The sequence below is a fragment of the Hemicordylus capensis genome, chromosome 5, assembly GCF_027244095.1.
Source record: "Hemicordylus capensis ecotype Gifberg chromosome 5, rHemCap1.1.pri, whole genome shotgun sequence".
Lineage (NCBI taxonomy): Eukaryota > Metazoa > Chordata > Lepidosauria > Squamata > Cordylidae > Hemicordylus > Hemicordylus capensis.
The window spans coordinates 22,526,564-22,544,262 of record NC_069661.1 but is presented as its reverse complement, the minus strand read 5'-3'; the positions used below and the strand labels follow the sequence as shown (position 1 = coordinate 22,544,262).

Below are 17,699 nucleotides of genomic sequence, written 5' to 3'. Positions count from 1 at the left end.
GGGTGTTTTTTAAAGAGATCCCTCAATTAATTGAGCCACAAACATAAAAAAATAATAATTAACCAGTGTTGCAACCCTAATGAGACGATTTCACTATTACATGGTGATATTATCATACCAGCTGCAAGAGCTAGGCAATGCCAGTTGCCACAGGAGACTTGAAGGATCATCTCTTGGTTCAGCTTCTTTATTAACCTAAGCCACAAAACAAAAAATGATTTTTAAAAATAGCGCGCGCACACACACACACAGAATCTACCACACCCATTTTCTACAGACATATTCTTAAATAGCAAGGGGATATCAAGCACATAAGTAAACACAATGCTGGCCCTAAAAACATATTGTGTTCTCAACAGACCATGGAGAAATGCTAGATACAAACAGAATGAATTTTAAAGTGTATTGTGCCACAACCATGTTTGCGTCTTGCATCAACTAGTGTAGACAGTCTTACTACTATGGTCCCTGGTGCACTTTCAGATGATTTCTGAGACCAAAATGAAAACAACAGATTAAAATGCCAAACAGTTAAGAGGGTTCCACCACCGACTGAAGAAGCAGTCCTTTTGTCATTCAATCTTCTTTATATTTCTTTTTCTAAGACATACCTGTGGCTAATCCCATGCGTGGCAGCTCTCGCAAGAGTTCGGAGAGCTGCCAGATAGCCACGGAACAGGTGGAGGGGAAGAAAATGGTGGTGGAGTCTGGTGGGTGAAGAAAGCTGTGACAGCTGGGTGGGCGGGCAGGCCAGTGACAGGGCGGTGGGCTGCACAGACAAACAGCGGTGATGGAGGCAGGTGGGCGAAGGAGAAAATGACGGTGGCCGGTGGGCAGGCTGAGGGGAGGGGGAGAGAAAACAACATTGGGTGGGCAGAGAAGCGGTGGTTGGGGGGGGGAGCTGGAGGTGCAGACGTTCTGCACCCGGCCCAGCTAGTTATATTATCTATCTATCTATCTATCTAAGACGGTCCATGCATGGTAACCTTTCGCGAGAGCATACAAGAGTTCTGGAGTGGAAGGGAGTTTGGTGACTGTGGGTGGCTGGAAAGCCGAAAGGAGTATGACAGTTGGCTCTGGGGGCTGCGGGCAACTGTCAGTTGGCGGTGTCACGGCGTGAAGCGGCAGGGAGTTCGGAAGCTGGGGGCAACTTTGGGAGTGGCAGGGAGTTTGGTGGCTGTGAGTGGTTGGTGGGCCGCTAGGCGGCCACTCCGGAAAGCTGAAAGGAGTTTGGCAATCGGCTTTGGGGGCTGCAGGTGGCTGTCGGTTGGCCTGGCTACCGGGAGGAGGAGGTGGGAGGCGGCGGCGGTGGGACACCCTGGCCTGCCCACCAGGGTGAGGAGGAGATGGCAGCGGTGGGCCCTGGCCGCTGGGAGGAGGAGGCAGTTGGCAGAGGAAGCACAAGAAAGTGAGGTTGGGTGGGGGAGAAGCGGGTGGGGGGGAGCCAGCCGGCCAGCCAGAAAGCCAGGTATGCCAGCGGGGGCACAAATGGCGGCGGCGGTTGGGCTGAACTAGAGGCGCAGGTGCTCTGCACCCAGGTCCACTAGTTATTTTTAAGCACCTAAAAACAAGATGCTGTACAGCACATAAGATTTGACAAACAGCAACATTCTGCTTGCAGGTGTGCAGGCTAAATACTTTTTATTTTTATTTTTAAACTGAAAAGCAGCTTGCCTTTTCTGCCATGCAAACAAGTGTACTAGAAATTTTAAGCACCTTCCCATCCCTCGGTGTGTGCATGATCCCAATCCCCATGCGTATGCACAGATCTTTTTGAAGTTGTGAGTGACTACTTGTGATGAATGCAGAATTAAGGGTTGAAATTGAACCTTTTCCAATCACTCTCTCAGATGGTGGCCACAAAGTTAAAATAAAAATGGCAAAAGGACAAGCCAACCAGAAGAACGCATTTTCAGAACAACCATACGGGGAGGGAGAGGGGGCCATGATAATTCAAATTACAGTGCAAGCATGTGCAAGACAACAAGAGAAGGTCTTGTATGGGGCTCCCAGTGCCTTACCATGCAGAAGGTCCCAAGTTCAATCCCTGGCATCTCCAGGTAGGACTGGGAAATATTCCTGCCTGAAAACCTGGAGAGCTGCTGCTAGTCAGTGTAGACGATACTGAGCTAAATGGACCAAGGGTCTGACTCAGTATAAGGCAGCTTCCTACGTTCTGCTGCAACCATAGCATGTTGAGCTTCATGTTTTAAGGGTGTTATCCAGGCTGCAGTACCAGCCTGTCTGAAGACTCAGCTGACCCCTAGGCCAATCTCTATCTACCTACTAAGCCCTTAAAGCTCTAGAGCTTGCTCCATAGTCTGAATAATTCAACTTGCATGTAAGGACTCTAGTCAAGGTTCAGCTTCCATTCCCAGACTGTTGCCCTGTATCTCAAACCCTGCTCAGTTTTGGCTTGCCTCTGGCCCTTCTGATCCTCCATTCCTGCCTCAAAACTCAACTCCTGCCTATTCTCCTCAATTGAAACCATATAAAGTTTACACCATAAAAACTCATACTTCACTAAATAACTTTCTAGTACAAGTTGAGTATCTCTTATCCAGACATCCGGAATCCGAAATGCTCCAAAATCTGGACAGCACGCCCATAACAAAAACAAAACGCCTCAGCTCACTCGCTTGCAGATTTCCAATTTTGCTGCTTTTAAACATGCAGTCAAAACTGACTTATTTCAGAAGCCTGTTAGTGACGGGGTTTTGTCTGTAATATTGTGAAGCTTTTAAATGTTTTTGATGTTCTCACTTTGGTGCTAGAGGGAAAAGGGAAAGCCCCCCTCCCTGCTCAGTCTGGCGCCTGCTCTGTTGGCATCTGTTTTGGCGCTCTGGATCCCATGCCCAAAATATCTCCTTATGCAAATATTCCAAAATCCAGAAAAAAATCCAAAATCCGGAACACTTCTGGTTCCAAGCAGTCCGGATAAGGGCTACTCAACCTGTACCCTCACCTTAAATATCAGCAAAAGCATGCTTTTGTGCCCGCCACAGAGGAGACCTTGCATTTTCCTCTGGCAGTTCCAACATAGCCTGTGAAGCCTCCCACTGCTGATTTAGGATTGGAGAAGTTACACAGGAAATCTCAGCATCTGATCGTTGTTATGGTTACCTTGGTACCGCCACCGATTCTTCTGTAGTAGTGAGTCCCAGTTGGCCATCACTACCTGCACCCCAGGAAAAGAGCTGGCCTTGGTCACTGAGGGCCACACTGTGGGACTCTCCACAGGCAACGTGGACTATGTGTTGATCAGACAGAGCTCCGATTTGCTCTAAAGAAAAGAAAAAGAAAATGTCACTTGCACACGCACAAAGCCACGAAACACCTGTTACCAGCCGTTTTTTAAAAAACAAAACCAAACCAGTAGTTCTGAGCAGACAGACAGAGCCTATTTTCCACTTCTTTTAATATGGTGACCCTTTCCAAGAACCCCTTCCCATGTGCTGTGAATTTGGTTTATGTCCAACTATCAGCACACGTTACAAAGGAGCATAGCTTGGATTTTGAGTGACTGCCATCATAAAACAAGGTGACGGATTGAGGGGGAAAGATAACCTTGGGGCCTCCTCCCATGTGCTGTGAATTTAGTTTGTATTGGACTGTAAATGCAAACATCATGAGAGGACAAAGACACACACGGTAATCTCATAAGCTTTCTTCCCTTTGGAAAGTTGGCTAGAAACTCATTTTTAATAAAATTATTTCACATTTGTCCACCTTGAGACACTAATAATGGGAAACAAACTAGTCAGATACCCAAGCAGATGAGGAACTGTTGCTCCATGCCAGAATATGTTCTTTGGCTGTGATCCAAAGAGCTACTAGTGGCATGACTTTTGCCACTTCCGGCCGCCATTTTGTCAGGAGAAGCCATTTTGTAACTCATTTCTTTAAAAACAAACATTTTTTTCACAGTTTTGGGGGCATTCCTGAGCACATGGGAGCATGGTATAGTAAACAGTTTCAATTATTTTTGCATCTTTTTGCTGTTTTTTTCAAGGATTTTTCACCTTTTTGGTCCATTCTGGAACCTAACCCCACTTTCCTCATAGGCATAATGCCTCATTATTTGCAGTTTAGCTTCTCGTGGTAGTAGGGGAGGAATGGAACCCCTGCGAATAATGAAGTTTGGTACTTCCGTCTGCCGTCACCTGAACCAGCTTCTTGTTCCAGCAAGGTAAAATTTTAAGCAAGTTCAGTGCATAAACATGCACACAGAATACTCTCAACGCAATGAGAGGTTCTGAAATGTGAAAAACATTGGCGTCTCAGCAGGGCCAGATCAGAGGAAAGAGTGGCAGCCTTGTTTGATCATATCCACTCATTTGCTTTTAAAGCAGGGACAAGGGTTCAATTTTAACATCAAAAGAGGCACACAACTGAAGGGAGCTTAATTCTTCACTGCTTTACCTCTCTATGGTCAGTCATCCAAACTCCTTTTTTGCTCTGGCCGAGCACCAATATCAGGGCTGGGAGGGGAAAGGAACCTGGAGCACTGCAGGGTGGGCAGAATTCCCCATATCTGTGTCCCTTTCAATGCTTTCATTGGACTGTAGGTGGCCTACCTAACCCCTCAACCCCTCCCCGCACTTTGTATATGAACAGGGAATACATTGTTATGTGCTGAAGAAGGGAATAATTATTTTGGGGGTAGCCATGGTAATGGGAGCTGGTTCGGTTAGGTAGACTTGCTTTTTGCTAAACCATCTATATATTTAATTCTCTTAGCTGGTACATGTCCTCCTGGATTTGGCGGCGGAACTCTTGCAACACATTGCTAGAGTTCCTGGGCCCAGCGAGAGTTGAGGGGAAAGAAAAAATGGCGGCGGTGGGGGCGGGCCACAAAACGGCCAGAGGAGGTGGCCTCGGCTGGCTGCTCGGAGGCGGCGGGACCATCCCAGGTATGGAAGAGGTGGCAGCCCGACATGGCGGGAGGTGGCGGGGCGGCCTGGCTAGGCCATTCCAGGTATGAGAGGCGGCAGCAGCCTGACCTGACCAAGCTGGAGGCGGAGGCAGTGGGACGGCCTGGCCTGGCCGACCAAGATATGGAAGAGGCCGCCGGAGGCATCAGAGGCCGGGGAACTTTTCAGCCTGCGGCCACCCTGGTAAGAAGGACCTGACTGTGGTGGGAGGGGGAGAGGGAGGGGGGCGAGAGAGTGGGTGAGGGGGCCGGAGGAAGGGGGGTTGCTTTATATCCTCTATAATAAAGCCCTAGAGTGTAATCCCGTGTCTCTCGGCCAGTGTCTTTCTCGGCCGTTCTGGGCATGCACAGAGCACATGCCCAGAACGTCCGAGAAAGATACGGCCGCAGAGACACGGCGGCCATGTTGGCTCCCGGTCCGGGAGAAGGGAGCAGGGAAAGACAGGGCAGGGAAAGATGCAGGGCAGGGAAAGGCGGCGGCGGCGGGACCGGCCTGACCGGGGGGGTGGGAAACGGCGGAAAAAGGCGGTGGCAGCGGGACCGGCCCGACCAGAGAGAGGAGAAAAACGGCAGGCCGAGGATCCGAACCGAGTGCAGGGAAGGAAGGCAGAACCGGCCGACTGTTGTTGAGGGCAGAGGCGGCCGAGAAACGGGCTACGGGGAGGGCAGAAGCGGCAGCTGGGGGGCCAGGAGGGCAGTGCCTGAGGAGAGCCGCCCTCCTTCCTTGGGGCCAGGCAGGCATTACGCCGCTGCTGCTGCGCAAAGCGGGAGTGGGGGTGGGTGGGGTGCGAAGCCAACCTGAGGGTCACCCTGGTAACCCTGGACAGCTGCCCGCCCGCCCCTCAGCCGCACTGGAGGGCTACGTAAGCCACTCTCGCTGTCGCCCCGGACACGGAGCACCTTCTCCTCCTTACCTGCAGCTCTCTGTGGCTACAGGCGCCGGCGGCGCGGCTTCCTTCCCTCCCTCAGGAAGGATCCCGCGGCTGGCGGCCTCTCTTAGGCTGGCCCTCGATGCCCGCCGCCGCTGCTCCTGCGAGGTGTGAAGGGTTGTCGGGAAGAGAAGAACGCAGAGCAGCCACAGGAGGCGGCGATATCTGGCCCCTAATGTCTACTAGCGCCCGTTAATTTAACGGGCTTAAAATCACTAGTCACTCAATAACAAGCTAATGTTTAACTACTGCAGTCTTTGGCAGAGTGTCTGAGGGAAGTATGGAAGTTAGGGACTTAGCAGCTATTTGGGACTATGAGAAGCCACACGAGTCTACTCCCCATGGAATAAGAGAGCCAGCGTGGTGTAGTGGCTAGAGTGCTGGACTAGGACTGGGGAGACCCGAGTTCAAATCCCCATTCAGCCATGATACTAGCTGAGTGACTCTGGGCCAGTCACTTCTCTCTCAGCCTAGCCTACTTCACAGGGTTGTTGTGAGGAGAAACCTAAGTATGTAGTACACCATTCTGGGCTCCTTGGAGGAAGAGCGGGATATAAAATGTTAATTAATTAATTAATTAATTAATGATGGTGTCTCCTGATGATGTGGAAGGATGGATACGATCCTGAGATAGAAAAGTCACAGGCCCTGTGAGAGCTAGGGATGTTCTTGGAACAACCGGTATGGCCAATTTGGTTCGAATTTGAACCAAATTCGAACTGACCCGGCCCAAATGCCAAACTGGGCTGAATCGATTCACGGACTGGTTTAGGTCAATACTTGTAAAGTGGAATGCGCTGAGGATTCCCCTTCACAAGCAAAGGGGGATTCCTGGGGGGAGGAGAAGGGAACCTACCATCCCGGCGGGGTGGGGGGCTCCCCTAACTCCCCTCCCAGCTTCCCCAAAAGCAGCCCAGCCTGGAAGCTACGGCCCAGTGTGGGCCTCCGTTTGGTAACTGCAGAGTATGCAGCAGGCTCCACAAATGCACGGAGGCCATAAGAATAGAGCACCTGGTGGTCTTGAACAAGAGAACTAGACTATTCTAATGGCGTCCGCACATCTGCGGAGACCTGCTGCACGCTCTGCAGTTACCACACAGAGGGCCCAAGCTGCTATTGGGGAGGGTGGCAAGGGGTTTAGAGGAGCCCCCACCATTCCCATCACCACTGGCGGGAAGGTAAGTTCACCTCTTCTCCCCCCGCCCTTTGGGAATCCCCCTTTGCTTGTAAAAGGGAAATCCTCAGCAGATTCCCCTTTACAAGCATTGTCCCAAACTTGGGCCAGTCCGGTTTGAACTTGGACCAGCGCCCCTTTTGGGGGGCTGGGCCGGTTCAAACCCAAACTGGTCGAACCGGTTCACACACCCCTAGTTGGAGCACCCTGACTCAGAAGAAACTTTGGGGTAATTTCCAGCTGCTGAGTTAGCGGTTCTCTTCACCCAGACCTCCTGAAGTGGGGTGACCAGGAGAAGAGCGGACCAGGAAGATCTTTCCTTGCAATCTGGCTATAAAGGAAATGACTTTTTGGGAAGAATATCAGAGAAGCCATCAGAACCAGGGGACAAGGGCGCAGAATCAGAGCTTCTCTCGTCCCTACCAGATCGGTGCCAGCTGATTCTGGGACTTAGGCCAAGAAACGGATACACTTTTAAGTGAACTTTGTGTGAGTGAGAGTGTGTGTTTGCTTGAGGCTGCAAAGCTAGTGGTTTTGATTTTAGTGGTGCTGCTTCTTATTAGGATTGTGATACTCATATTATAGGGCTTGCTGCACTGCTTTTTTTCTTGTCTGTTATACTCAAAGTTGTTCAGTGATTTTTTCCTTCAGAGGGTCTTGCTGTAAGGTCACCCCAATCTCGCATAACAACATTAACTTTTAAAAAAACCACAACCCACCAACATGGCTGCTGTCACCAGATCTAGTTTGACCCTCAGCAGGAGCTAAATTCTTCAGGAACACTGGTCACCCCCTCATGGGCAATAAGCAATTCTAAAAATAAGTTACTCATATTTAAATATGAACTACAAGTATGATCACATATAACATCAAGCATTTTGCTTGTTTGTTTTACATTTATAACAAGTTGTTCTGCTAAGAACTAATCTGCCTACTTTCCTTTCGCTATAATCTTAATTGATAATTGCCATTCTCACAAGTTAGCCCACTTCAGCTTTAAGTATTCACATGTCCACCATCTTGAATGGGGGTGGATGACATAATCACAAACTACACCATTGAGGTGTTCCTATGTTTGTCCCTATGTTGGGTAGAAACTGTACCCAATTTGGTTCATATTGGTCCAGTCATTGCACGTTTAAAAATCATTCTCCCATTTCAACATCACAGAAATTCTGAAGTGTAGATTTAAGGCAGGCGACTGCCCTAGTTGGAGACAAGCCATCTATCGCAAGGGTTCCAAACTTGGGTCCTCAGATATTGATGGACTACACAGCCCCAGTAGAATGGCCAAAGGGGTAATGAGAGTTGTAATCTAATATCTGAGAACCAAGTTCGGCAGCCCCTTGGCTAGATGGACCAATACTTCCTATGAGATTGAGGTCTTTCTCAATACTGTTACCCAAAATGTTCCAACTGGGGATGATAAAATCCCTTTGTATTGGTTTAACATTAAATTATTTCCTGTTCCAAAAATCAAAGAGGGCTCTCTGTCTGCTGGGAATGCACCAGAGTGAAAGTCGAGGGGTTCTCCAGCCATTTACTGGAGCTAGAGAGAGGCTTAGGTACAGATAGTACCTCATTAAAAAGTTGACTAGCTGTTAAGAGCATGTTCAACTGAAAATAGCTGTTCATGGGAACAGCCTCCATTTTCTCCTTTAAAGCTGCACAGACAAGCATTAATCACAAGCAGATGGAGCAGTTCCTTTCCAGATGGAATGTGCTTTTGGATGTAGCTGCCTGTCCCTTTAATGTGAGTTGAGATCTGGGGGTGGGGGGGGAGAGGCGGGGAGACAGAATCCCCACAGAAAGCTTGGAGTCTTCCAATGAAAAATGTCAGGATGGAGAAATGATTTGCCTCCTTAAAGAGTGAGGAGGAGAAAAGTGAGGCCAATTCTTCAACTGATAAATCATTCACTTTTCTTCTTAGCTGTTGAACTACAACACGTCTCCCTTTATCTTCATTACACTTGCTAAGATGAATTTGCAGATGTGTCTACAAAACACAGTGGAAGAAGCTTCACTGGAGAGAACTATCTACAGCACTGCCTGGATCTGAAGCTACACTGTATGCTCTGCAGCGGCAGCACTACGTACCCTACAGATGGCCTTCATCTTAGCAACAACGTGCATAGCCTCTCTCTTCTTTGCCTGACAAATGATTAGCTCCAGATGGATTACAGCCTTTTTAAAAATATCAAGAGGCAACAATGCATTGAAGAGCTTCAGCTCTGTCTCTGAAAAGGAAGCTAAGGGCTTCCTGTCAGATTGTGGAAGACTATGGTGTGTGTGCATGGCCAGCAACTTGGCCATGCACACAGGGGCAGAGCCACCATTGAACGAACGGGATCAAAGAACCTGGGCCGCCACCCATCAGGGGCCACGAGCGCGGCCCCAGACATGCCCCCGATGTCTGACATCAGACGTGGGGGGCGTCACTTCAGTCCAAATGGGGCCGCGCAGCTCCGTTTGGAACCAAAATCAGCCCATGCTGCATTGGGCAGCGTGGGCTGGAGTGACTCTCCCTGCCTTAAGGGCATGGAGAGCCGCTCCTGGTCTTGCTGCCATAGCAGCAGGGCTGATCGATTTCCCTCCAAAAGGGGGCCATGCAGCCCCATTTAGGAGAGAGATTGGCCTGCGCTGCATTGGCAGCGCGGCCAGAACAGCTCTCCCTGCCTTTAAGGCTCCATCCCACGCTGCCCAACACAGCACGGGCCGTTCTCCCTTCCAAACGGGGCCACGCGGCCCCGTTTGGGAGAAAGACCACATCCCCCGCATCTGACGTCAGACGTGGGGCCAGGGGGCTGCCGCTGCAGACGCACACAGGCCACCGCCAGCCTCTCTATGCTGTTGCATGCACACACACCATAATCTTCCATCAGTTTTTTTCAGAACAGTGTAACCCTATGCACGTGTTATGTTCAACACTGTAGCCCTATTCAAACATTAAGTTGTATGAGTGTACATAGGAACATAGGAAGCTGCCATATACTGAGTCAGACCATTGGTCTATCTAGCTCAGTATTGTCTTCACAGACTGGCAGCGGCTTCTCCAAGGCTGCAGGCAGGAATCCCTTTAAGCCCTATCTTGGAGAAGCCAGGGAGGGAACTTGGGAACTTCTGTTTTTCCCAGAGCAGCTCCATCCCCACAGGGGAATCTCTTCCAGTGCTCATACTTCTAGTCTCCCTTCCATATGCAACCAGGGCAGACCCTGCTTAGCTAAGGTGACAAGTCATGCTTGCTACCATGAGACCAGCTCTCCTCTGGTCTTGTGTACAGATGACTTTGTGTAAATAACTGTATGTGTGTGCCTTTAAAAAAATGTATCTGGGTAGAGAATGAGATCCTTCAAATTAATGGTACAAACAGGTACTGCTGTACCTGTTTCCAACATAAAATGTGAACAGAGGTGTACCAAGGTACTCTTGGAACCTGGACCTAGAGGCCTTTTGCCGCCCCCCGCAAGATAGGCAAATTTGGACCCTGGACCTAATGCCCCGCCATGCAACATAAGGATTCTCTGCACACGCATACACACACACACACACACACACACACACACACACACCACATTTATCATGCTTGTGCGCGAGAGATCTAGCTAATTGCTTCTTTGAAGCCACACGTGGATATACACATTTAGACATTATGAAAGCACCTGTAGAATAAACTAAGTGTAGCAAGCAAAGTCTCAGAAGACATCTGTTTCCTGCTTTTCCACCAGTGACATAGTCTTTAGGGCACCTTACAACAGATCCTCAAATAAGCACTGCAGATAATAAAAATCAATGATGTATATAGCCATGCTAGCTGGGGATAAGCAAGAACTCTTTATTCCCTTCTGTCTTTAACCCTTTGTTATGCTCTTATCTAAACTTCATTGTGGCCTTGAAACTTATATTATACCATTATATCATTGTATAATACCATTTTATCGTACCACAGGCACCATGAATATTGCAGTCCCCAAGCTTTTGTGAAGACAGTGGCATTTACCATCATTATTTCTGCCAATATTTACATAACAGTGGCAAACACAGATTCAATCCTGCCACTTAAATGAGCTTACACCACAATATGCTTAGGGAAAGCTTAGACTTTCTTTTTTTTAAAGAGGAAATTCTGAATCAGATATTTCCCACTGACCTGCAGATACCACATTTTGCATGGACAATCCTGCCACTTAATTTAGCTGAACGCACTACTTTTCATACCACAATGTGCTCAAGGAAAGGTTGAAACATTTCAGGTGTGGGGGGAGAGATTTTTAGAAGAAATTCTGAATTGGAGTCTTCCCAGTAACCTGAAGATACAAATTGTGTATGGACAGTGCAACCACTCTCCCCTCTGTTTGGATCCCAACTCAAAAGCAAGTGGAGGAAGGGAAGAAACAAACAAGCCCCAGTGAGTGGGGAGGAATCAGGAAAGTGTGCATTCAAAAACCACTGGTCCAATCAAAACAAAACGAAAACCACCACAGTTGAATCTTTGCAAAACATGGAAGGAAATATAAATTAAAGGCAATACCTAGAGGATGGCAAGTTTTGGATCAGGCTAGGCATGTTCCATGGAAGAGAGCAAACAGGCCACTCCACAGATTCCACCCCCTCGCTGGAGCTGGTTCCCACCGCCACTGCGAATCACTGGGGCTGGCCTGGTTCCTGCCACCACCACGTTCCTTCCCCCCACTCTTCCTGCGATGATTTCAAATAGCCAGGCCGGCCAGCCTCTCACTGTATAACTGTTACTGGAGGCGCCCTGCGGGCCTGCAGCTGCTCCCTCACAACACACTCTGCTCCACTGCCTCTCGTGGTGTACACTAGCTCATGCACACATGGCACATGACGTGGGTCACCATCATATGCTCTCAGCGCAGGCGCACTGCTAGGCCAGGAAAAGAAGCAATTCTGGCTGCTCTCCTGCGCAGCACCTCCTGCTCACGGCCTGGCCAGGTCCACCACTGCAGCCAAGTCGCTGCGGAGTGAATGCAGAGAGCCACAGACATGGCTGGCCACACTCATTCCTCTCAGTCCCTGGGGCCCCCTCAGCTACAGGAGAGGGGTAGTGAGTGGGCCACATATTGGCCATGGACCGCCCACAGCACAGTCATGTGCTCGGCTCCCAGCACAGTGAGGCCCCCGGAGGCCAGGGCATTTTTGAGGGAATTTGGGGGCCCCAGGTGGAGTGGGTGACCAGACTTCCACCCGGAAGTCTGGGGGTGGGTGGGGGGCTGCATGTGAATAATGTACCCATGTACAGTTCTGTACCATTGTACACTGTACACAGAAGCACCATTCAGACATTATGTTGTATGACTATACAGACATGTACACTTGTACACATTTTTCAGCTTCTGCTTCAACATGCCTACATATTGTAGGTCATATCATGCCTGCAAGTAGTATTAAAAAACAACAACAGACAAAACATCACTTGTTCACCTATGATGCTTCATGTATTCTACTACAGTAAAGGAAACAATTCTCCTGTCTTGTTTCAGCCTCTTCCTTTCACTGCAGTGCTTTGCTCAGTTTCTCTTAAAAGGCTCTGGCGTTATTCAGACAACGAAACATTGGAAGCTACCGGATATCTCAATGTCTGCAACCCGATAAAAACTTTTCTTTACAAAATGAGTACTTTCTATTGATGTTGCCATTAAAATAAGGTGCATTCAGTATTTGTTTGCTTGTTTTAAGCAACAGCCTTTGAGTTGTGCAAGTAAGGCATCTGGGGGTCTGCCAGACCCCACAGGAATTAATAGGTCCCTTGCACGGTTGTACCTCCATATTATAATCAAAAGTGCTGCACATGATATCCTATTTCATATTAAACTGGAGCCATTGTAAAATATATAATCTTACTGTGTTCCTCCCCCGCTGCCAACACCAATTCACGTAACTGGGATCTACTAGATCCCAACATTAATTAGTTATGTTTTTGTTTGTTTACCCAAACATAGGAGGGCTTGAACGCATTCCATTCTGTCTACACCCTTCTTAAAGTGTGGTGCCCAGGGACATAGGAAGCTGCCTTCTACCAAATCAGACCATTGATCTATCTATCTCAGTACTGTCTACACAGACTGGCTACGGCTTCTCCAAGGTTGCAGGTAGGAATCTTTCTCAGTCCTATGTAGTGATCAGACTTCCCTACCCCTAAAGAGTTACCAGAGAGTGAACCCTTCTCTTGACCGACATGCTGGTGAACTCCAGCGCAGCCAATCAGTACACCAGGTGGGTGGGATCTAGAGAGTAGTTGCTGGGAATTCTGGGAACAATGAGGATAATCTTTATTGGAGAGCAGCATGCGTGGAAAGGCTTAGTGAGGGGAAGTGGAGTTTGCATCCTCATGGTCGAAGCCAGCATGGAGGTTTCTCTCATGGAATAACTCTGTAGATCCTTAAAAAAAAGATTGCAGGAAGCTTGATTCTCCTCAGAAACTGGGTGAGTTCAAGGAAAAGGGAATTCAGCATAGGGAACAGTCAGATCGTGCGTTAGAAACTTATTTCTTGGGGGGGGTGCTTTTGCATATTTCTGATACTGTTCTATTATTTTTTACCTGTAATGTTATTAAGATAAGAAACACTACCTTATACCCATCCTACCCAACAGACTATAAACATTTAAGAGTGCATTAAGACAATCTATTTTGTAACCTACTAAGTATTTTTGAGTCTATTTAAGAAAGCTAGAAGCCTCAGACGGAAGCAGTCTGTAGTAATTGAATAAAACTGGTTTTTTAGTTCTTTTTATTTTGACAAGCCTCTCCAAGTTGGTTTTTAACTCAAGGAAAATAGGGGGCAAAGGGGGATGTGCAATCATGTCCTCAAACAGTCAGAAGCTATCACTTTTCTCACCTTGTGCAGGCTTGTATGTGGAAGACTTTTGTACTTGCCCAAGAGCAAAATAAAGAGAGTTTTTCCTGGGATTCTACCCCAAGCCCAGGGAAGTTCAAGCTCTGTTGATAAGAGGGGTGGTGGCAGCAGCATTTTAGATCTACTGAATATAGAATAGTTTTAGGAGAAGCCTATCCAGGCAGCTCAAGCAAGGATGATTAAGCATTTCTTTCCCTCACATGAGCTTGCTCTGAGACAAAGGCTTTAATCCGCTACACTCTATCTTAAGAGATGCCAGGAAGGGAACTTGGAACCTTCTGCATGCAAGCATTCAGGTGCTCTTCCCAGAGTGGCCCCATCACCTAAGGAGAATATCTTCCAGTGCTCACACTGGAGTCTCCCATTCAAATGCAAGGATACACCTTCTGTGTTGCTGCCCTGAGCCTCTGGAATACGCTCCATGCTGAAATAAGAGCCTTTGCATCTCTGACAACTCTTTAAAAGTCCCTAAAGACTCATTTTCTCACCCAAGCTTTGTAATTTGACTGTGGTTTTAAAATGTTTTAAGGTTTTCATTCTTAATGTATTTTATGTTGTTGTAAACCACCCAGAGATGGAAGTTTGGGGCAGTCTACAAAGCAGAGAAATAAATAAGATAAATAAGACTAGGGCTTAACAAAGTGGACAATTCATGCTTGCTACCATAAGACCAGCTCTCCTCCTATCAAGGACCCAGAACTAGATGATGACTGACTAATGCAGAACAATTACTTCTGATTGAATTAAAAAATTAAATGCAGAACAGTTATTAACAATTAATTAATTTAATCAACAATTAAATGCAGAACAATTACTTCTGATGACTTACTTTGTTAATAATTAACTGTTGCAAAGCACACTGCATGGTCAAGTACATTTTACATGCATTATGAAAAATAATAAAAGAAATAAGGCATAGCCTTAAAGTAGGAACAAATTCTGAACTCCTGCAGCAATCCAAACAACCTTACAGGACACACTTTTTAACACTCCTGGACTGACACCTCCCTTTCAAAAGAAGAGCAGACAAGTTTCATTTCAGAATGTCTCCTAATGCAGAAGTTTAACCAGATTGCCAATGAGCCTGTGCATGTTTTATGCCTTGCAGCACTACACAAAGAACCTTTCCTGATCAAAAAGTACAGAGTGTTACAGCCAGCTAGCACAGTCCTTGGAAACCCACCCGTCTAGAGGGCAAAGGAAAGGCAGCATTGAGAAAAAACAACCCGATTCTTGTGAACTAATCTTGGGGTGTGTGTGTGTGTGTGTGTGTGTGTGTGTGTGTGTGTGTGTGTGTGTGCGCGAGAGAGAGCACTGAAATAGGATACTATGATGCAGAGAGTAAACATTTTTGAATAAAAATTCCAAAAAGAAGGATGTGAAGGGGCCCTTTTTAAACCTCCAATACGCATTTGGAGTGGCAGTCAGGACAAACTGAATTTCGCTGTACTTTTCTTGACTCACAGTTGGCCTAATTTGCACAAGCTGCAGAAGACACAACTACAGGTGCTCACAGATCTCAAAATATAAGGATTTACTATATTTATATTCTTCCCTGTTCCATAGGCTTATAGCAGTGTACAGCAATTCCACCCATAACCATCTCTGTCCCCAAAAGATTCGGAATCTAGGGCTGCAATCCTATGCACTCTTTTACAGTGGCCTGAAGAACTTCCTTTATTCTATAGTACCTCCATCTTCTTCCTCTGGAATTGCCCTGCACCACCCAAAAATTATGTCCCCGATGGTTGTACAGCCCTCAGTGACATATCTCTAGGTGGCACAGGACACTTCTGGGGGACGAAGAGATTGGCAAAAATTGCTCACCCCACCTTGCTTGATACAGAGCCAAATAAGCTTTCTGTGCGGGGTCAGGACGCATCTTCCTGGTGCGCAGCCACACACTTCATCAGGATATCAGCCAGAGGGACCTACATCTGAATAAGCACGCACAGGATCACATTGCATATTGCAGTCTGGATGGCACAGCACATCCAAAGTAAAAATAATATATGTATTTCCAAACTAAATATACAACCTATGCATTTCCATTCATTAACAATTTCTCATTAGTACTTCAGGGAAGGATTGCAGTAGCAAGAGGAAAGAGTAGCCTGTTTTTGCCTCACTTGTCAGACACAGGATCAGAGATGTGCGTTTTCCAGAAAATTTAGAATTGGAACATATTCTGGAAAATAAATTCCCACTCTCACACTGCTGCATATGCTCAGAGCTAATCTGGATGTTCCAGGTTGCGAAAGGAATTCTTCAGGGCAAGACATAATGTTCTCCCCTCTGCACTCCTGCAGGGTAGATACTCAAAAGTGCCACAGGCTGAGAGAAACTGTCCATGTGCGGCAGAGGAGATAGAAACGATCCAACATGTCTTGTTATACTGCCCCTTTTACATATCTTGGACTCCCGAATAAGATATATTTCCCCTCTACTGCAAAGGCATCCGAACAGACTGGAGGCGTTCTATACTAAGCTACTGCTCTCCGATACAAATCAAATCACAACCTGAATGGTAGCTAAATTCTGTGTAGCAGCAGTGAAAACACAACAACTGACACAGTCATGACCCAGTTGGTTGTAATGTTTTTATTGTATTGTTTTTGTTTGTTTTAAACTTTGCATTTCATTGAAATAAACATTGATTGAATCTGGATGTTGGCCAATATATTCTTAGAAATGGAAAATTTTCCATGGAAAAATAAAGTATGGGAAAAAATTCCACTGCACATCTCTGTAGAGGATGCAGCTTTAGTTGTGGGGGCAAAGGGACTCTGGGGAATGCAACAATGTTGATGAATCAGATATAATGCCAGCCATAGAATGCTAGCAAACTTTCAAATGTCTGGATAAAAAATGGCTGCCATGTAGGCCAAACTGAACTAGGCCAATGCCCATCACTCCAAGTAGGATGGAAGCAAAGTGTCATTTACATGTGGCAGTCTCTTGACATGCCATCCTACAAGCTGCTGACTCAGGTTACTTTGAGATCAGCCAAAAGGCAACATGAGCCAGATGTTATCAGCTAGCTGAAACTGAAATAGCCAGTATCAGCTACAGGAACTGATGGAACGCCATCAGGAAAGCCCCCTATGTATAAACTGACCGCAGCACAAACATCTTGAACTGGATTGCCATTATTTTTCCTGCCTAGCCATCTGAAATTGGCTCAATACAAATGCCATGCAACAAGACTGCTGAGTCATAAAGCTTGTAATCAGGGATCACATGCCTAAGACAGTAAACCCACAGCCCACATCCCATAGTTAGAAACTCAGTAGTACGCTGACTGGCAGTGACTCTCCAGTGTTTCAGACTGGGGCATTCCTCAGCTCAACTTGGAGATGCCAGCGACTGGACCTGGTACCTTCTGCATACAAAGCCAATGCTCTGCTAGGGATGTGCATGGTCTGGCATTCGGCGGTTCAGTGGGGGGTTACCTTTAAGGAGCAGGGAGGGTGCCCTTACTCCCCCCACCCCACACGCACATAAACGTTTCCCCTGCTGGTGCTGTCTCCAAAATCACTGGTGTGGGGTGGCAGTGTACAACACTGACTGGGGTGGCATTGGCAAGGAGGTACACTGCCGCCCTGCACCAGCGATTTTGGAGACAGCGCCGTGGGGGAAATGCGGTGGAGGGGGCAAGGGCACCCTCCCTGCTCCCCCCCCCATCACTGAACCGGCCGGACGACAGACCAGCACATCCCTATGCTCTGCCACTGAGCTACAGTTCCTCCCCATGCTGCATACGAGATAATCAGAACCGGTTTAAATAT

At 47.4% G+C, this 17,699-nt stretch overlaps 1 protein-coding gene across 7 annotated transcripts in view; it reads right to left on the bottom strand.

Moving 5' to 3' along the window:
- Positions 1 to 17,699, bottom strand: part of HERC3 (HECT and RLD domain containing E3 ubiquitin protein ligase 3) — a 102,299-nt gene that overhangs the window by 40,012 nt on the left and 44,588 nt on the right. For 5 of the 7 annotated variants that reach the window (XR_008308362.1, XM_053254886.1, XM_053254887.1 and 2 more), the window contains exons 3-4: positions 3,124 to 3,283; positions 119 to 195 (exon numbers count right to left, since the gene is read on the bottom strand). Coding sequence is in view for 6 of the 7 variants with exons in the window: in XM_053254886.1 (XP_053110861.1) it covers positions 119 to 195; positions 3,124 to 3,283 (237 nt within the window). In the remaining variant the exon portion in view is untranslated. Of the gene's footprint in view, positions 1 to 118; positions 196 to 3,123; positions 3,284 to 4,422; positions 4,572 to 5,847; positions 5,976 to 17,699 lie in introns of those variants that run through there. The other 2 variants (XM_053254890.1, XM_053254891.1) reach the window with 2 other exon arrangements.